Raw genomic sequence first — 20,701 nt, forward strand, 5'->3', positions numbered from 1 at the left:
TCTGAGGAGTGTGCAGAAGGAAAAGTACTCATAGGAGCCAGTAGGATGGCATGGAAAGAATTTCGCCAAAGCCACGGCCAGAGTGAGCACAGGTCAAACATAGAGGGCAGGGAGACAGCTCAGCGGTTAGAGCACTGGTTGCTCTTCCAGAAGCAGGTTTGATCCCTAGAACCCATATGATTGATGTTGCACAATCAAACTGTAACTCCAGGCCCATTGCCTTGTGTGGCTTCCATGGGCACCAAGAACATAAATGGTTTGTAGACATATAGGCAAAAACATATAATACATAAAAATTTAATTCAAACCTAAGAAGTTCCAACTGTGACAGGTGACCTGATCATTAGAGGACAGCTTTGGTAAACTGAGTTGTAAGATGGGAGACAAGGAAAGGAGACCTTAAGCCTCAGACACCAGCCAGCCGGGAGAATCATTAAATAGACACTGACTCCCAGGTGGGAGCTTGGATGACAGAGCCCAAGCTGGAGACTACTAGGGCTGTAACCTAGGGCCTCGGGAGAGTGAGCGTGCTGGCTTAGACTCCAGCATGAGGTTAAATGGACAAATCAGCTTCGGAAGGGATAGCAGCATTGGTCCCCTGTGGTGACAGATGCAGACAGATAAAGTATGTGTCCATTTGGGAATGAGGTAGAGTACTTGACCGGTAGATTGAGATCTGTGGGGAGGGCAGGAACTTGTTGATATGAGGGCTAAAGGTAAGCACTCACACTGGGCAAGAGTCTTAGGGTTGCCTGGGCAGTTTATGTACCACGGGAGTGGTGAGGATCTCACGGCGACACTAGTCTGTCTGTAAAGTTGTGACTCTCTTCACACAGAACCAAGATGTAGGCCTAGAGAAGCAGCTTGGGTTCCTTCAGGCCAGAATAGCCAAAGAAAAGGACAAGGTTGAGAATATTGATAAGAAAAAGTCTGATATGATGGACCCTGAAATCCACATTCTAAAGGTAGGTAGGTGTCCGTTATGTTCTAAGGACAGAAAGTACCTAGACCATGTGTATCAATCCCCCCCTGTATCCTCAGACTGGCTAGAACCTTCTGAAATCGGGTATCATTGTGTACTCTGGCTGTCTTTCAGTCTCTGGGTCTGTCTCAGATGAGAATCTCACTTTGTAGACTCAATCTCCCAAGAGATTGTGTCACCATGCCTGGCTGAAGTCTCCTTGTTTTAGTTTCTGATCAGTTAGGCATGGTCCTGTCTCTGAGCTCTGTCAGTGAAATAAAAGCAAATATTGTCTGTGGGAACTCTAGGAATGGAATGATAGTTAAAGGGAAACCATCGTGGAAGTATGTTCTTGTCTTTTTTCTGTATTCCTCTTCCTCCCCTCCCCCTCCAGTCTGGAACACACTGTGGTAGAGCTCTAGTCTGGGGATAGTAGAGCAGAAAGGAGGTGGAGACCTGAGTGTCAGCACTGTGTTTGTTAGATCTCTTCAGCTATCTGGACAGCCAACTCTTTCCTTCAGAGCTCAGGGTTGGCCATGGGTTACCTAGATCTACCCTGCCATTTCTAGCTGTAGCAGTCCCTGGTGGCCCAGCCCTTCCAGCAGGGCTGGGAATGGGCCGGGGGAGGCGGGCATCTGTGGTAATGGCCAGAGCATCGCCCTGTTACTACAGCGTATTTCACTTTTAATTCTGACATATAATGTAATGATCTTTTTTAAGGCCCGATGATATTATCTGCCTGACTAGATTATTGAGTCTTCATCATCTCCAGATAAATTTACGGCCAGGACGAGGCTCAGGATTTATCATCAGTCAATAGAGCTCAATACTCTAACAAGGCGTGTAATAAGATATACATATTTAATGATCCAAGGGGAGGAGCACTAATGGGAGCCAGACTGCATGGTCCAGGGCCTGGTGGGGCTCTGCTGTAGGACAGCCATGGCTATGGGGACATGGGTGCATTTTGGGCCCTGTGGTTCCAAACTCCAGTGTTTCTTAGGGCTGCATATCTCCTTCCTGAGACCCTAAGGGCAGGCAGAGACCGATACAGCACCTTAACACATGGTATTCCCTAACTCCCATCCCCACCCCCAGGGAATTCTCTCCTGTTTTCAGGTCCTAGAGGGCTAGGTTGTTCTCAGACCTGCCTGTTCAGGTCCCTGAACATCAGAAAGGGCCCACAAGGGAGGGAGTGCTGGGGCTCCATTCCCAGGCCATGTTGATGGTGACGGATGGTTTTTCATTATAGCCTCTCAGGTCCTGCCCGCGCCCTGTGTGGAAATTCTATTTATTCCCTAATTTGTAAAAATTCCCTCTTTATCTGATCCCAATCAGGGCGGGGTAATTGGCTCTCTGGGGCAGCGGCTGGGGTCCTTGATGAAGAGCTATGTGGATGTACCCAGCCTGGCCCCCTCCCATCCTGCCACCAGGGCCCACAATTAATAATGATTTGCAAATGGCAGACAAGCAATAACACAGAAAGATGTGGCATCCGTGCTGCCTCTTCATTTCCTCCCCTCACAGATATAAATGGCCACAGAACAAAAACCCAGCACTATAAATTCCGAAATTAGTTATTCACTGGGATAAATGGGATCTGAAGCCTACATCCCACTCACTCCCTTACCACCCCTGCCCTTGCTTTACAGGTCTTCCTCTTTCTGTATACTCAGTTCCTCACCTTCTCCACCACTCCAGTGACCCCCTTCTTGGAAGTGAGCACTTGCTCCAGGCTTGCCACTTCCTTAGTGGAGACCGCAGCCAGTAAGTGGCCTGGCTCCACCTCCTTTCAAGGGCCTCTCTAGCAGCGTGACCTGGCTTCTGTCCCTATTCTGCATTGGGTGTGAATGGAGTTAATGGGGCCTGCCAGGCCTGGGAGTCTGGATCAGAGCTGGTCAGATCAGAGGACAAGTCTTTGGCATTTGGGATCAATCCAGTCATTGACTTGGCCAAGTCTGAGTTGGGCTCATAACAGCCAAATGCAGTGTAAGTGACTGAGGCGCTGATGCTGTGCTCACTGGTCAGGCGTCTCTGGGAGGTTGGCAAAGGCATTTCCGGGCACCATGCCCTCTCGGCCAGGCACATCCTCCCCCCACCCCCCAAGTGGCTGTGAGCTGGCGGGTAATGGGCGTGTAATGGCCTCATTTCCATGCCCGGCCTCCAGGAGCAGCGGTAAGTGTTTGATTGCCTTAATTTCCAAACACATCATTATCCTAGCTTTACCAGCGCTTAATAAACACTTTATGAGGATTTTTTTAAAAACATCTTCGGTCCGCATACTTCTCTGAAGTGATAAACTCTAATTAAGTCTAATATTTAAAAATATGGTAATGGTGAGTTGTTTGAATAAGTGGACTGCATTTCTGTAATTTCATTATTACGTAAAACACGCTAATTATTTGGAGCACGCTTATTACAGAGAGAGAAATCGCCTGCTAATCAAGATGAAATTGCCTTTTCCCCTTATTGTAGAACCACCACCATCCTTCACCATCAGCCCTGTGGCACCTCAGGCACCTCTGTGGGGTAGAGGGTGATACAGGGAGGGGTGGGAAGAAGGGGTCACTTAAGAGTCGAGGCCATAAGACCCTGCTGGGGAGGGTTAGAAGCTAGAAGAGTGCTGACTGGGTGGAGAAGGGAGTGTTTGTCTGGAAAGTGTGGGCAGGGTGGCCATGAATGGGGGGGGGGGGCATAGGAGACTGGGTGGGCCCAGGCTGGTCCAAGGGACAGAGTGTCAGGATATTAATTTTAGAATAACAATATTATAGGATATTAGAGTAACTGGTAACTAACATAGACACTATTTTAAATACTTCACAATTCATTTCATCTTTTAAATTATCCTTTAAAAGAAGTAGTTGCTATAATTTTTCTTTCCATTATAGAGAAAAAAAAAACAAAAATAGAGAAAAGTTCAAGAACGTGGTTAGGTTCTGTTGATAAGTACCTTGAATCTGGACTAAACTCAGAATCTGAGGTTCTCTGCTGTTAACATTCTAAATCCACTGGCTCGGGCTCTTTTGAGCTACAGTATGATGCTGAACTCTGCTGGCCCCACCACAGAGTTACCAACTTAATGAATAAAAATGCAGAGCAGCCGAGCAAGGGTGGTGCATGCCTTTAGAATCCCAGCTCTCAGGAGACAGGCAGGTGGATCTCTCTAAGTTTGAGTCCAGCCTGATCCACAGAGTGAGTTCCCGACTAGCTAGGACTATATAGAGAGTCCGTGTCTTAAAGTACAAAGGGATAGTTAAAATTTGAACTTGAAATAACAAGTAGTTTTCAGTGCTTATCCCATTTGAGCTGGGACAGCATGTAGTCTGGCGGTCCTTTGAGATTGGTCAGTGAGATTCTAGAATAGCAGTGCTCAGAGTTCTCATGATCTCCTCATTCTCATGCACAGGCCCTCCTCCTTGCAGGTTCTTCCCCTTGCCCACCCCTGCACCCCAGCTTTGCTACCTCCCTTTCCAGGCCCTGGACAGAATACCAGACAGGGTGAAGGTGAGAGACTGAGGCTCCAGCAGTGGGCCTTGACATCTGTCTGCGTGCTCCTTTAACCACCTCTGTTAACTTCTTAGCCTCATTAAGAACCAGCAGTTTTCCACCCCTGATTCTCCATGTTGATCTGCCCTTTTGGTCATTTTTGTTTTCTTCTTTTGTCTTTCTTATTTCTTCCCTTCTTCCTCCTCTTCCTCACTATGTAGCCCTGGTTGTCCTGGAACTCATTACATCCCCTTTGATCATTTTATATTGGTCCCTTTACTAGTCCCAACAGTACTGCACATATGACAGAGTTGTCATTTCAGAAGAGTACAGAGAGAGAGGCAGTGTCATCCATAAGTCAGTGGGCTCTGCATCAGAAAAATAATAAAGTTAGAGCTATTTCTTTCATACACAGAAGTAATTCCAGACAGATTAAGTAAGAAATCCTGCTAAAGCAGGAGTGTGGTGTACAGCTTTAGTCCCAGCACTCAGAAGGCACAGGCAGACAGAGTTCCATGAATAAAGGCCAACATGTCCATAGTGAGACCCTGTAGAGAAAAAGCCCAAATAATTGTCTGGAGAGATTGCTCAGCGGTTAAAAGCCCAGGCTGTTCTTCCAGGGGACCTGGTTCAGTTCTCAGCACACTCAACTGTCTCTACTTCAGATCCAGAAGATCCAGCATCTTCTCTGGCTTCCACAAGCACTGTATACATGTGGAACAGAGATAGACATGAAAACAAAATGCCCACATACTTAAAATAAAAATAAATCTTTAAAAGTTTAACATAATAATGATAATAAAATATAGCTGAAATGTGGGATGTTTGTTTTGTGGACTTCTGTGGGGAAGGTATACATGTGTGAGTTTGATATTGGATATTTCAGCCATTCACCTTATGGAGACAGGGTCTCTCACTAAACCCCAAACTCTCCCAATTCAGCTAGATTGCTGGCTAAGGACCCTCCCAACCCTGCCTCTCTACTGCTGGAATTGCAGGCTTATACTAGCATGCCTGGCTATTATGTGGATACCCAGGGCTAAACTTCACCAACTAAGCCATCTCTTCAGCCCTTTGGGTTTTTTTTTTTTTTTTCTTGTTTTAAACAATGGGATAGAGAAGTCCTTCTCAAACCAGACACTAAGCCTTGAAATCCTAATGAAATGCCTTATAATTTTAGATGACTCAAAGAATCCTACTTAATTCATCCAAAGCTAAATTCATCACTGCCTCCAAATTCCAACTTCTCCAGGATTACTTACGTGAGTGGCACTAAAATCCTACAATCACTTCTCTCCTAGTCCTCTCATGAAAGCTTATCTCTTTTCAAAGAAAACTTTTGTGTGTGCACACACAGTTGCATGCACAAAGATGGAAGCGAGAGGACAGCTTGTGGGAGTCAGTTGTCTCCTTCCCATGGCCCAGGCTTAGACCCAGGTGCTCAGGCTTGCGCAGCGCGTACCATTACCCAAGTGTTTAATTATTTTATTTGGTTGGTTGGTTGATTGGTTTGTTTTTCAAAATTGGGTTTTTCTGTATAGCCCTGTCTGTCCTAGAACTCACCCTGTAGACCAGACTAGCTACAAAAGTGCTGGAATTAAAGTTGTGTGCCACCACTGCCCAGCTAAAAATTTTATTTCTTTAAAAAAAAAAATCTCTTGCCCCCAGTCTCTTCTTCAAACTGTCAACCAATTACCACCACAAGCCTAGTTCTGGGCCAGCCCTTCAGGTGTGAGCCGTAATTCTGTCTGCTCACAGAAGGTTCTGCCTTTAGTCATGTCCTCATATCTTAGGATGACAATTCTAAACCCAGATCCTGTCATTTTCTTCCTTAAACACATTAACGTCTCCATAGTGCTGCCAGAGTCAGATCCCTGAACTCCTTAGGTTGGCATTTGGGTTCCCAGGGTTTCTGCTAGTCAGTCACTGCTGACTTGACCACCCCATCACTTGGTGTCACAGATCACTTCCAGTGGTGTCTGTATTGACTCTTCACCTTAACCCTAACTTTCTGGGCCAGCTCCTTCTCAGCTTTGCATAGCTTTGTTCTGGGAATCCATTCCAGAGCTTCTGAGAGAAGCAGTCCCATGCCTTCCTTTTTCATAACACTGCACCTATTATGGGCTATCTTTGAGCTCTGCAAGTACAGGGATCTAGTCTTGGGTATCCAGACCCAGTCTGGCCCATAGACACCCAGCATACGCACATATACTCCCAGCACACAGACCAGGTTGGCACTCACTGGATGAAGTGAGAACATGGATGAAAACTCCTAGTATACTATCCAAGGGCTTCCTGAACCCTTTCCTGGCCAGTGTCCGTGGGCTTCCTTCCTGTGCTCTACTCTTCAGTTTCCAGACTAGTGTAACCAGCAGGCATTCAATGCCACCTCAGGTGGGATCCTTTATGAGGGATCTCAGCCACCATTCCAGTAGCAGCTTCTTTGCCAAGCAGCTCTGACACTCCGGATGGAGGTACCTAACAGACTTAGCCCCCTTTCTGGGTTGACCCATCCCTCTGTGGGTTTGCATAGCTGTTACCCTTCCATTCTTGCCTTGTCAATATAAAAATATTTAATACTAATAATTTTAATGTCTTTCAAAAGAAAAAGTTCTCAAGCTGATGTAGCTAACCTTTTAGAACTTGAAGGTAAAGATCTATTATAGAGGCCTTCATTGTGGACACAACACAGCGACCTATCATCCTGTGTCACAGTACCTTTAAGCTGGCCTAATTAACTCTGCAAGAGATGGTATAAAGGCAAAGATGCCAACTAACCCAAATGGTCTCAGCGCTTCAGGTCTGTCTTACTCTTCCCTACTCCCAGGAACCCACATGGTAGAAGGAGAGAAGTGACCACCATAAGTTGGTCTCTGAATACACACCTGTAACTGTAGCTCAAAAGATAAGCAGAACTAGTTCAAGGTCAAGGTTACCCTCATCTATAGTAAGTCTGAGATCCTGCCCAGGGTCCGGGGCCTAAGGATGCAGCACAGTGGTAGAGGGCTTATCTCACATGCACACAGCCCTGGGTTTCAGTCCCAGAACCATGCAAAGGAAAGTCAGAAAATCCAGGATGAGCAAGATGGCTCAGTGGTAAGGTACCTGCCACCATGTCTTCTGACCTGAGTTTGATCTCTAGGACCCACTCAGAATGAGAGAAGCAACTCCCACAAGTTGTCCTATGACATGCACATACACAGTTAAAATACATGCATATGTGTGTAGACTTTAATCCCTAGTGCTGAGAGACAGAAACAGATCTCAAGAGTTCCAGGGTGCCCAGGGCTACATAGTGAGACCCTGTCTTTAAAAAAAAAAATGCAGACTTTAAACAGAAGGCAGGAAGAACAAAGAACCAACAAAGGGATTTAAAGAGGGAAGGGCATGATAAGATGTGTGTAAAAAAAAAAAAAAAAAGATCATATTGGCTACAAGAGGGTGGCTCTGAGGGACAAGCCAGGCTGTTTCAATCTTAAGAATCGCAGGATGTGGACTCACAGGTGCCTGGCTACTGGGAAAAGGAAGCGTTTGATCAGCAGTGGTTCTCAACCTTCCTAATGCTGCAGCAGTTCATGTTGTGCTAACCCCAACCACAGAATTATTTTTGTTGCTACTTTGTAAGTTTGCTAAGCAGTGTCTCAATTCCTAAGACCATAAGAAATACGTACATGCTTTCCAGTGATCACAACCCGGGTACAGGTTAAGAACCACTGGATTGCAGAATAAGGAAACCAGATCTGCAGAGGTTTCAGACGTGGTTAGATCTGGCCAGTGTACATGAGGTGTTGACCTCTTGGGAGTTTCAGGTGATTTACTGTACAGTGCCATTTGCTGATGTCAAGAATGCATGAGGCAGAGGAGAAAACCTGGGGAGAGTATTCTGTACTGGGGTATCTTGATTCTGTTTATCTGGAAAGAACTGTTTGAAGATTTGAGTTTGTGGTGGGACTGAAGAGGAAGATCAGGAACACCCAGCCAGAGCTCACAATTTAGGTGAACTTGGCTACATATGGCATGGGGAGAGGTCAAGACTGACAGGTGCAGGCACCTCTAGGCACAGGTGAATCGGCACTCGCTCATTGATGGCCTAGGGGTCTAGACTAGGACATTTACTTGGTCCAAGGGAGGCAGATTGAGTGATTTGTCCAGCAGTGAGGGAGGAGCCAGATGAAGTCAATAGAAAACTAATTTTCTTTTCTGCTAAAAGAAATGAGGTGTGTGGCCGCTGGGTAATTGCAGATAACGAGGGGACTTATTCTTAATATGCACAGTGGCCATGGTCTCCAGAGCACTGAAGACAGGAAGGATTTGAGGTGCCCAGACAGGGCTAGGTTTATTGGGGAAAAACATGCCTCTGTCCCATGTTCCCTCTTCTCTCAACAATGCCATCACAGCATCTGGCCCCACAACTCCTGTCCTATTCCTGTCAACTGGCTCCTCCTGTCACACCCCCCCCTCTACCCCCACAGCACTGGCGCACTCACTAAGGGAGACAAATGACAGGGCCTCAGCTGAGCGGGGTGCGTGTCCGGCCCATAAACCACGGGGATGGGTCATGTCTGGAGTTGCCATGGTCGCCACTACCCGCCCATCTGTCTTCTCCCCATTCTGCCTCAAAGCAGACCAGTCCTGACTTGTTTCCTGAGTCCCTGGAGAAACATGGTATCAACTCCCCACATCTCTGTCCACCATAGGTACATACATATTAAACCCTTCTAAGACGGGATCTCATGATTGGCCTGCCCTAGATCCTTGGCTAGTGAGATGTTTTCTTTGCTCAGGTGGGGCCAGGGCCCTTTCTTAGGCCAGTGTTAGTGAGGGCAAGCATAGAAACTCAATGGAGGGAAAAGCTCCCGAGGCCACCTGACCTCACCACCACCCCTCACTTGATGACACCATCACCATATGGTGTTTCTACATCACAGCATTTCTGAAGTGAGGCTATGGCCCAGGGACAAGGAAGGGAGGCGGGGAAGGAGTAGGAGACAGTTGGCAACTGCTTTGGGAAGCTGAACCCAGGTAGATGGGCAGTTTCTCTTAACCTTTCTAACACTGCCACCCTTTAATTTAGTTCCTCATGTTGTGCTGACACCCCCTCCCAGCCATAGTTATTTTCATTGCTACTTCATAACTGTAATTTTGTTACCATTACGAATTGTAAATGTATGATATACAGGATATGGTATGTGACCCCTGTAAAAGGGTCATTTGACCCACAGGCTGAGAACTGCTGCCCTAGTAGGACAAGCCCCAAGTTGCTCCCCTTCTTGCATCTAGTGGTGGAGCAAGTCCTGTCCTTGTCAAGTCCCGTAAATACCTCACAGCATGGAGTTTTTCAGAGGCCAATAGCAGAGAAAGTAACACATGTAGACTATTTAACCTGATATTTGAGCAAAGACTAGGTCCCAAAAGGTGACTAGCTGCCAAGCCTACTCAGACAGAGGCAGGTTGTAGGTTGACACTGCGTATGTCTGCAGGCTGACAGCATATGAGCCATGGCCTTCCCTAGCCTGTTTGGAGCTACACGGGGACAGGTATCCAGGGCAAGTGTTTCCCAGGGTTCTGACACAACATGGCAAGTCTTGTGCCTTGTCACCAGTTGAGTATGGCCTGGGCCACAGTTCACACACACACACACACACACACACACACACACACACACACACACACAGACAGTGCGGACAAAGTCACCCTGGCTGTGGGTGTGATGAATGGCCGCACAGTAATGAAATGGAGACATCAAGGCGGGTGGCGGGAAGACGGAGTGTGGCGGACAGGCCGTCCCCATGTGGCGGCAACAAGAAGGATCGCCCAGCGGCCAGGGGCCGTCAAGGGAGAAATTACACATTTACTCTGCCTTTTTCTTACTGCGACGGTGCCCATACATCACCACTGGGGCCGGGATGGGACACAGCGGCCAATTTCCAGCATGAATTATGGGACTGAGAAGCATTGAGTCCAGGCTTCCTGCAGGCCCAGTATCACCCAGCCAAACCCAAGGCTAGAAACATTGCCATTAGAGCCAGAGATGTCTTTCCCAGGCCTATGGCTCCTGAATCTGGCCCCTGTCTGAATGTCTTCCCTTCTTTCTAGATGATTGCAAGAACATTGCCAACATCATGAAGACACTGGCATACCGAGGCTTCATCTTCAAGCAGACATCAAAGCCCTTCTGATTGGCAGAGGACAGGATGGGGCAGGACAGGGTAGCTGCTTGGCCCAGGCCAGAATCCTCCTCTTCCTCACCAGAGGGAAAAGGGAGAGTGGCACAGCTCTGCACCCAGAGTGTCCCCCAGCTGCCCTACAGGCTTGTGCCCTGTGTGAGGGCTTGGCCACTTGGGCCCTCTGGAGCAGACACTTTGTGCCCCGCCCCACTCCCATTTCTCAGTATTAGCCCCTACCATTATGGGCCTGGGCTAGGGGGAACCCAGGTACTCACTGCCTTCTCCCTGGTACACAGGCTTCTGCTGGGGCCACCAAGCCCTCCCTGTGCCCCTCCCATCCATAGTGCATGGTGTGTGGTGCCCCCAGGGCTCCAGGACAGATCAGGCCCCACCTTGTGTCCACCCCCACCCCCACCCCAAATCCTTGCTGTGAACGTGCCACTTGAATAAAGTCGGGGAAACAAGGTCCTAGTGTGTACGGAGCCATCTTTGTGTCTAAGGCTGTTGTTTTGCTGAAGTTCCAGACTTTATGTCTATACAAAGCCATCAGCATGTGAACAGCTGACACTACCAGTACCTTTGATGCCTTCACTAAAGTTACACAAACTGGGGACAGGGCTGGGGTGGGGTGGGAAGTATCTAGACCACAAGGACCTGCCACAACTGCTGAGATCCCGGCCATGTGCAAGACCATCTTAAATATAAAACTCTGTTTGAGGTACAGGGTCTAGGCAACAAAAAGTGGCTAAGGGCCTAATTACAAGAAAGCCTTTAGCCACTTGCTATAGTGATAGGCTGTCATTCCAGCCGGGGATATGAGGAGGTAAGGAAACAGAGTCAGCCCAGTCCAACTTAACAGCTCTATTTACACCACACCACCAACTCTGATGACCCCTATGGTTTCTTGGCTTTCTTCACAGAAGATGAGCTGGAGGCTGATTCCCGTCGTTTCCGCTAAAGAGACAAAGTGTTGAGGTTAGTGGCCTCTGAGGTTGGACTCAAGGCTTAGTCTGTCATTTTTCAGAGAAGAGGCTCAATAGTCAACCCACTCCCCTGATGTCAGCCTCACTCCTCACAATGGCAACCATTCCCTTGAAGGCACTGGAGAGAACAGGATCTGTAAACGATGTGTTGTTCTCTTGCAGGGCCAGGGCATGCTCCCCACAAGACTCTCCAGGCTCTTACCGAATTGGGTGTGAGGGGTGCACCCACGACATCAATGATGGTGTCCTTGGCAGGGTCCAGACCAAGTCCAGATTCAGACACTGCTGGCTCAGCAGAAGCAGGGGCTGGTCCCACTGCTGCTGTGGCAGAGGCCCCTAGCACTCCTGCCCGAGCCAGGGCCTCGTGCCGGTGCCGCAGCATCTGTAGCTCATATTCACAGTTGGCACAGGCCTGCTTGAGCTCGTAGAGTAACACCAGGTCACTCCGCAACTCATTGAACATATGCACCAGCTCCTCAGTGGGGGTAGGGCTCAGTTCTGCAAGCAAGACAAAGCTGGACTGTGGTTGACTGCCTGAAACATGAACTACCCTCCCTTGCAGAGCCCCTGAGAGGGGGGCATCCCCTAGGGCTCAGCATTACTCACCCACACCAAGTTCCAGGAGCATCTGTTCTAGGGCCTTGATCTTCTTCTGACCCACAGAGCTGGGCAGCTTCATCTGCAAAGATCAAACTAGCTAAGTCCTCCACCTCTCGGGATAAGCACACGGGTAACCCGTGGATGTAGCTGTGGCTAAGATGGCACTAGCTGAGAAGTAGAGGACGGTGAAGGCAGGAAGGTGTGGCCATGTCATGAGGTCCTGACAAGCCACCTCTTTCCATAGCCCCCTCTCCCATTGCCCTAGAGTTAGCAAAATACTATATGAGGCAACTCACCCGCTGACTCCGTAGTGTGACACCTGCTGACTTAAAATCTGGAAACTTGATGCCTGCAGTCTCAGGAACAGCCTGGAGAAGAATTAAAGAGCCTTAGGTGTCACAGGAGTGGCCCAGGGACCCACTAACTCAGGGTCCTCTCAGAATGCCCGCTGAAGCTGCAGACCCTGTGCCAGATGACCCTCCCCCCTGAGCCTGCTGGGTTAGCATCCACACCGGCTTCTCAGCCTCCTTCTTTTGAGGTAGCTTCTTCTTGGGAGCTTTGCGCTCTGTGCGCCGCTGCTCCGCAGTGGTGTCTGCGGCTGTAATCAGCTTCTGCAGGTCTTGGCTGCGTTTCTCCCGCTCTTTTTTCCGGGCCTCAATCTTACGCAGCTCCTGCAGCAGGTACTCCTCCTCTGCCACCTGCAGAAGCAAGCAATGCTTCAGTATGTGTGAGGGCTGTGTGGAAGCAGGATGGCTAAGGAGCTGAAGGGATACTAGGTAATCTATGAGAGGACCCGAGGTAAGGAGACTGCAGAGAAGGAGAACGGGACCATGGAAATGGGCTGGAGGTGCAGGGGCCTGGGGGTAGGGAGAGCTGAGCCATGGAGAGAGGAGAGCAAAGGCTTGGGGATGGAGCAGAGGTTATGACCTGCTCTGGGGTTCGGTTGTACAGCCGCTCCAGCTGTTCCTTCCGCCGTCTCTCGTGCCCAGCATCAAATACTGGTATTTTGAGATCCGTGCCCGGCACAGCCCTTACATTGGCAAGCTTGGCACAAATGTGGTAGTATCTCTCTTTCAGGTCCTCCACAGAACGCTTCTGAGGATCAAGACACACGGAGAGGAACACTGAGGAGCGTATGGAAGAAATGGCAGAAGGACCGGGCACTAAGGCCAGGGCAGACCAGCTCACCTTGAACTGCTGGTGGTCATATCGATCGTGAATAACTACGAAGCGCAGATCAAATCGGCGGCTGAGGTCAAAGAGGTGGTCGGTCTCTGCCTTAGTCCATGCATCATCATGAAGGTAGAGTTGGTACTCTTGCTCTGAGTACACGGGCACCTGCACCGTCTACTGGCACAAAGACATGGGGACTGCATTACTTTGTGTATGTCCAAGCAGGCTGGCCATGTTACCACCACCCTTCCTGTTTATTACTAACCTCTGTACCGGTACAGGGGCAGCTGGTTGGAAGGAAAGACTCGGTCTGATTAGCCAGAGGCCCCTCCCTGTAAGGAATCAGTGGCCTACCTGATTCACTTCATGACAACTTATCATCTTTTGAGATGAGCCACATGCTCCAATCTGATTTGTAAGGACTTCTAGGCACCCAAGGGTCAAATCTAGAGTGACAAATACATCAGACAGAGAAAGGCCCAGAGCCTTGTCTGAAGCACTACTGCCACCCAGTGGTAACAGTGGGACTTGCCGATCTCAGAGTACTTCAAAGTTGGGCATCTCCAGGGAATCTTATTGCCTATGCCCCTTCCACTCTTGGCCCACATTCTTCCTGCCCCAGGTGCCCTTTCAGAGTTACCAACATCACCAAAATTGGGTCACAGGTCAGAGGCATGAGAAGGAGTCGGTGCTAGGCTGGAACAGGAAGCTTCTCATGAATTCAAAAGCACAGCAGGCTCTTTCCAGCTGCCTCTTGGACACTTTCTACCAGATGTCATACATCCCCAACCTTGACATGCTCAATACTGTGTTCATCCCTCTTCTTCAAACATCCTCAATCCATACCTCAAACACTGTCACCAAAGCCAGCATCAGAAGTCTTTTTCTAATGATGGTCTATGTTTCTGTTTTGTTGTCGACACAGCCTTGGTAAGTGGCCTTGGCTGGTCAGCACTATGTGGAGGCCAGACTGGCTTTATCTCACAGCAGTCCTCTTGCCTTAGTCCCCCAAGCACTGGGATTACAAACACACACCACCACACCTGGCATTGGGAAGCATCTTTTAACTCCTACTTTTTACTTAATCTGGGCTTTACCTCTAGAATCCCCATCTATCTCAATGGCCACAACCCATCCAGATTAGAACACTATCCTGGCCTACTCAGGCCACTTTTCAGTCCTCTTCCAGTCAATTCTCTATCTGCAAACAAGATTGACACCATGCTACTTACAGGACAGACCTACAATAACAGTGGAAACAAAGAAGCACTTTTTTGCCACAACTGTGTGCCCACTCAAGTAATATAAACATAAACTTGTGTTCTCTTAAAATCCTAATATCTTTCTCAGTCTCTGCTGGACTACAAACAGAAAAAAAAAAATCATTCGCCTGTTCCTAGGAAAGGTGCTGTTCCAGACCAACATCTAAGATACAGTGCCTTCTAGATAATCCATACATTCAAGGCTTGGCCAGTTCTTTCCCTCTACTTTATTCTTAATTCCATATTCTTCTACCAACAGAACATTCTCATCTTTTTGACCTCTCTGGCATCAACTCTGGAAAATCTCTCTCGTTTCCCAGACTTGGCTGCATATACCTCCTAGTAATTTGTGTGTGTGTGTGTGTGCGCGCGCGCGCGCGCGTATGTGTGTGTACTGAGGAGGATGTGAGGATATGACTATGAGACCTGAAGAAGGCATTGGATGTGCAGAAGAAGCTGGAGTTTGAGGTAGCTGTAAGCTACCCACTCTACTTCCTGGGAACCAAACTCCAGTTTGGAAGAACAGTAAGCACTCTGAATTACTGAGTCATCTCTCTAGCCCTGTGCTGGTTTTGTTTTTGTTTTTATAGCTAGGCTGGCCCTGACAGTATGTATCTAAGGATAACCCTGAATTTCTGATCCTCCTGACTCCACCTCCTAAATACTGGGATTACAAGTGTGTACCACCATACCAGGCTAACTAAACCTTAAGGCTAAATAGAATGAACTAGTGAGGGAGAACAGGGGGACGACACAAGGACATGAGATGAAAATACCCTAATGTGTGCACATGCCTGGCTTCCGGAAGCAGGCTGGAAAACAGCTGCAAAGAGAATCTGCTGTGGCAGTAGAAGCGGCCACTAGAGGGAGGGTGCCCTTCTGGGCGCTCAGGACACCTAGGTGCGGCAAGATCCAACAAGGCTAGTTTTAGAGATTAAAAGTCTTGTTTCTAGATTTGGGCTCCACACTCGGCACCCACATGGCAGCTCACAACCATTTATAATTCCAGTTCCAGTGGATCCAACTTCCTCTTAGGCCTGTGTAGGCACTGCACCCATGTGGTACACAGACACATACAGGCAAAAACTCATACACATTAAATAAAATCATTTTTAAGTCCTGTTTCTTGTATCTAAGACCACCTGGCAGCAGAGAAGGCGTTGGGGTGAAAGAAGGGCAGGGAACTAAGCAGCCGCCTTCAGCAGTGGTGCAGGTGAGAGGCCATGAGTCCAAACTAGAGCAGCAGAGAAGGCACAGGCCTAGAGGCTGGAGTAACAGGGAATCCCAGAATCAGGCATGGAGGGCTAAGGAGGGTGCACCATCAATGACTCCTGTATTCCTGGCCTGAGCAAGAGCAAAGGGGGAGTCACGGAGAGGAAGTCCCATCAGAAGAGAAAGAACATGAATTCACTGAATCATGTAGTCACCCAGACCTTACCAGAACTCATCCAGTCCTGACATGACTCAAATCTATGAGTGGCTCAAAATTCTTAAGCTGGTTGCCAAGAGCCACCTGGCTTGGTCACTGTTGATTAACAGAGCCACACCTCCCCCCACATCACCTTACATGGAACTTTAGGCTTTATCAGTGTGGGAATGCCCAGAGCATCCAATACACATGAACCTTTTAAAGTTATGTTTTAAATTGCAGCTTTGTTTCAGGTGTGTAGGTACCGGTATATTTGGAGGTCAAAGGACAACATTTCAGAGTCTGTTCTCTTCTTCCACCATGTGGGTCCTAGGGATCGTTTGGCCATAGCCTGTCTGCAGGAGCCTTTGGGCCTTATATTCCTTTTATATTTTTCTTCATCATATTCTATGTGCATGAAGGAAAAAAAATCACTGTGCCTAGTGCCATCATCAAGAAACTCCCAAAACTCCCATAACTTGCCAGCCCTCCAAGTAGTTTATCTCTTACCAGACTGCAACCGTTCCCGTAGTCCTCTGTCTCTCAATAACATGACATTTTTAAGGACAGACACTTTGACTTATTTTTGTTCTCAGTGTTTAGGCTTCAACATGCTGGAGCAGTTAAGTACTGAATACGATTTAAGTGCTCTTTTAGAGATAAAAGGGCATGTGCCTCCCCCACCTGCGCCCCTCCCTCAACCCTTCACTGGGTTCACCAACCTTTTCACTGAGCTCTGTCAGGCTTGCGTCTCGAGCTTCTCCATCCATTGGCCCTTAGAGTCCAAATGATGTTGGGATGGAGGAAACTCTAGTTTGGGATGAGTGTGATAGAGTCACCCTGGGCTATGCTCAGTCTGAGAAAGCCTAGAAGTGGGCTGGAGATGGCTCAGTGATTAAGAGCACCGACTGTTCTTCCAAAGATCATGAGTTCAAATCCCAGCAATCACATGGTGGCTCACAACCATCCTTAATGAGATCTGATGCCCTCTTCTGGTGTGTCTGAAGACAGCTACAGTATACTTACAGTGTACTTACATATAATAAATAAATCTTTAAAAAAAGAGAGAGAGAGAGAGAGAGAGAGAGAGAAAGCCTAGAAGCCATCCAAGAGAGGGCGTCCACCATCATAAGATACATCAAGACTGAGAAAAATCTGATTAAGCTCTAATTCTAGACTGTTCTGAGTCACACTGTACAGTCCCTTAGCCACAGGCTAACCAATCCTAGCCTACTCTAGCTCTTCCTCTCAAAAGTTGGATGAGACTGGGAATGGTCCTGCTTTACATAAGGCTCTATAATCTAGACCAAAAAACTACCTGGCCTTGGTTTAGGGTGCTAAGCCACAAAGGATGAAGAGCATCTGTGGTAACAGAATTAGCAGAACGGATCACCTTCCCAGAGAGGTCCTCCCTGACCACTCTTAGTGTTGACAGGTGTCTCAGAAGACCAGGCAACCTAAGTTTGCTCCTTGAGGCCCAGTTTGCAGTTGTCTCTTAGTCTGCTGGCATGTGCCGTACAAGTGCTGATATATAGAACAAATGAATGAAATGTGGGCCTCTCCTGCACCACAACTGATGCCCTGTTCTCTCATTTCCTGTCACTCAGATTCTAGTTAGTGTATTGGCAGCACTTCGCACTTCTCTGCCAGAATTCAATTTATTTCTTTCCATGCATGCCATCCCCTTCTTCTTTCACAGCTAAGAGAAATGGCCATGTCAAAGATGTGTGTAATGCAGGCAGTGGGGTAGAAATGCTGAGTAAGAATAGAGGGAGGGTTACGTGTTCTGAGGTGAGCCACCCATGGGACACTCAGAAGGGATATTAGTAAATCAGAGCTTCCGGGTGAGGTCATTAGCTGCTGAAGAGTGACTGAAGCTACAGAGCTAAATGAGAACAAGGAGGAAGCATGGAGAAACAGGAAGCACTTGTAGGGCTAAGGGAAGCCACTAAAACTAAAGCCACAGGAGAGCCTGGAAAGGACAGAATGCAGCGGGCAGAAGACACCCACGAGCAGCACTTGACCTAGAACTGAGCGGGTAACCGTGGCTGGGACTCACATCTGGAGCCAACCCCGGGAGATGGGAAGACCCAGCAAGCGGCTCGGCTTTGGTCTGTCAGCAGCTCACCTTATTGAATCTGGCAAAAGGGTAGTCCTTGCCCTCCTCAGCGGCTCGTCGCCAGTGGAAAAACATAGCACCATCCTTTCGAGCTGGGTTGGTAAAAGGCATCCACTTCCAAGGTCGAACCTTCTTGGACCCCAGTTTAGCCTTCACTGTGCGATACCCCTGACCAGTGTCACTGGGCAGTAGTGGGGGTGCATCCCTGGCAGTGGAGGTGAAAGGTTAGAAGCAGGTGTGTGAAGAACCATTAAAGCCAAGAAGCTCAGTCTAACCCTCAATAAGGAAGTCATGTCCTGGAGCAAGACACTGAGCTATCCTGCAGGAGGAGCCCTGGCTGGGAATACAGACTGGGCAAAGTGGGAGAAGAGAAAACGGGGACGTAGGGATATGCCCGGTGAGCCAGGGTAAACGGGGGACTTGGGATTCCAACACTTGCTTTTTGTCAGAGTAAAGCAAAGCGTAGACCTCCCGATGCATGCCCTCAGGCCTCTTGAAGGTCAGGGTCTCCGACGACTTCTTGGACTTTTTCTGGAAAGAAAACCACAGGGAAAAAAATGACAGCCTAGACCCACCCTCACCTTAAGTTTTTACCCAGCACAATCTGAACAAACATGCTGAACTAAAGTCCCAGGAACCCACTCATAGGAACGTCTCTACCCGGTCTGCTCAGGTCTTTCCTCGCCCCACTCTCGACTGAGTTAGCAGGGAAGAAAGTCTTTCCCACACCTCAAGACTGTCACAATGGCTTGCTCTCTCTTCCCAACAACTTAACAAGTGTCGCATTCCCTCGGTCCTCTCGTCTCGTGGAAGTTTCCCGCTCTCTTGGTCCCCACCGCCTCCCAGTGTCCTCTCTTCATTACATCACGGGTGGCATGCTTTTTGTTCCGCTGTAGCTCCTTTTAGTATCACTTCCACCATCTCTCTTCTGGCCACACCCCTTCCCACTCCTTCGCCAACGCCCTCAAATGCCCCTGCTACCTTGTCCGGGTTGATAATATCCTTTTTGCTGATGGTCCCAGAAGCGGCATCTCCCTCTGGACCCCCGAGTTCTAGAATGTCTCGTACATCTGCGCCCGTAGCCATCGCGCCTGAGGGGGTGAGGTAGCACCCCGAGGTCAAGGGTCAGTATCTGCAGAAAGACTGTGCTACTGTCGAGGGGGCGGTGTCCCTGCAGCTCCAGCTCCAAGTGGGGGCAGGGTGAAGAGGCCAGCCGCCAGAATGGTCCACACCAGGTCTGGGTTCTGCCTTGTTCTCCGCCTCCCCGCGCCGGTGTCCCTTACGGTCACACCGTCTTGCCTCACCATCCCCCGGGATCCACACCTGAGTACTCCAACTGTAGCCCACTCCTCAGATTACCTCTCTCTGAAGATCCACGGATAGAAACTTCCGGCTGTGCGTCGTAGAAACGCAACCCTCAGAAACACTTCCGGTCGGTGCTTAAACAAATAGGAGCCGGCTGGCAACCCCATGAGCAAGCTACTGGGCAGGCTGAGTCGCTCACTTGCTGTGCTCCCACGAATCCGCGCGAGGCGGTGCGGGGCTTGCTTTTGACAATTACCTTCTGTCTCGCTCTGTTGTGTCCCGAGCAATGAAAAGAAAGCCCAAAGAGAGTTCTGTGACATTGAAAAGTCACTTAATTTCTCAAAACCTATTTCAAAACACTTTCTTCATTTACAAAATGAAAATTGTAATTACGCCTGCTTAACTGAAATACCAATAACCCATGTAAAATAAAACAATAGCACGGTGCCTGGGACATTATTTTTTTCTTAATTAACTGGATTAATGATAGTAATTGCCTCTGCTCATTAAGTGCCTCTATATGCCAGGCACTGCCATTGTGCTAAACTTTCAGAGTGAAGCTAAACTAACTTCTCCAGCCGCCAAGAGTGAGATAGAAGGACTCTGTCTCTGTTTCTCCACCTATCTGTCTGTCTGTCTGTCTGTCTCTCCCTCTCTGCCTCCCCCTTCCTATGCCTCTTCTTTCCCCACCACCCAGGGTGGCCTCTTAACTCATAATGATCCCCCTGCCTCTCAAATGCTGGGATTATAGGAATGTGCCACCAGATCAGGCTTCTTTATTTAATTTAGCACTGTCCTAAAATAAGTTGTGAATCTTTACTCCTTTTCTGGCCAGTGTAATGTACAACACACACACATACATACACACACACACACACACACACACACACATACACAATCAACACACAAACTGGAGCTATCTGAAAAATGAGAACCGTACTGGAGAAAATGCCTTTAAGATCCAGCTGTCGGGGGAGGGGGGCATTTAACTCGGTAGAGCGCTTGCCTAGCAAGCACAAGGCCCTGGTTCAGTCCTCAGCTCTGTTTAAAAAAAAAAAAAATCCAGCTGTAAGGCATTTTCTCAAAGAGTGGTCAGTGGGGATGGCCTAGCCCACTGTGGGTGGTGCCATCCCTGGGCTGGTAGTCCTGGGTTCTATAAGAGGCTGAGCAAGCCAGGAGAAGCAAGCCTGTAAACAGTGCCTCTCCATCGCTTCTGCATCAGCTCCTGTCTCCAGGA

The 20,701-nt window shown here is 48.5% G+C and overlaps 2 protein-coding genes across 9 annotated transcripts in view; one reads left to right on the forward strand and one right to left on the reverse strand.

Annotated features, from left to right (window-relative positions):
- Eri3 (ERI1 exoribonuclease family member 3) overlaps positions 1-11,079 on the forward strand; it is a 124,859-nt gene extending 113,780 nt beyond the window's left edge. For all 6 annotated transcript variants that reach the window (XM_052177137.1, XM_052177138.1, XM_052177140.1 and 3 more), the window contains one exon: positions 10,544-11,079. In XM_052177137.1, the coding sequence (XP_052033097.1) occupies positions 10,544-10,626 (83 nt within the window). In that variant the 3' untranslated portion in view covers positions 10,627-11,079. The remainder of the gene's footprint in view (positions 1-10,543) is intronic.
- Positions 11,080-11,460: 381 nt separating this feature from the next.
- Positions 11,461-19,576, reverse strand: Dmap1 (DNA methyltransferase 1 associated protein 1). Of its 3 annotated transcripts, none has more exons than XM_052177129.1 (11): positions 19,519-19,576; positions 19,141-19,291; positions 18,599-18,690; positions 18,169-18,364; positions 13,386-13,544; positions 13,125-13,292; positions 12,710-12,895; positions 12,494-12,565; positions 12,204-12,276; positions 11,800-12,095; positions 11,461-11,568 (listed from the first exon to the last, which is right to left on the reverse strand). In XM_052177129.1, the coding sequence occupies exons 2-11, from the start codon at positions 19,243-19,245 to the stop codon at positions 11,509-11,511; spliced, it is 1,407 nt and encodes a 468-aa protein (XP_052033089.1). In that variant the 5' UTR covers positions 19,246-19,291; positions 19,519-19,576; the 3' UTR covers positions 11,461-11,508. The 3 variants fall into 3 exon arrangements, with proteins under 3 accessions (XP_052033089.1, XP_052033091.1, XP_052033090.1); XM_052177131.1 differs by having other exon boundaries at positions 19,141-19,250; positions 19,519-19,563; XM_052177130.1 differs by lacking the exon at positions 19,519-19,576 and adding an exon at positions 19,483-19,505.
- Positions 19,577-20,701: the final 1,125 nt, after the last annotated feature.

The sequence above is a fragment of the Apodemus sylvaticus genome, chromosome 3 (genome assembly GCF_947179515.1).
Source record: "Apodemus sylvaticus chromosome 3, mApoSyl1.1, whole genome shotgun sequence".
Classification (NCBI taxonomy): domain Eukaryota; kingdom Metazoa; phylum Chordata; class Mammalia; order Rodentia; family Muridae; genus Apodemus; species Apodemus sylvaticus.

Bases quoted from the DNA above. Each gene is read 5' to 3' on its own strand.
- Dmap1 (XM_052177129.1), bottom strand. From the start codon at position 19,245: ATGGCTACGGGCGCAGATGTACGAGACATTCTAGAACTCGGGGGTCCA. The intron at 13,293-13,385 runs GTGAGCTGGTCT...CTTGATCCTCAG, and splicing joins ATGACCACCAGCAGTTCAAG to AAGCGTTCTGTGGAGGACCT. The intron at 11,569-11,799 runs GTAAGAGCCTGG...TTGTCTCTTTAG, and splicing joins CACCCCTCACACCCAATTCG to CGGAAACGACGGGAATCAGC.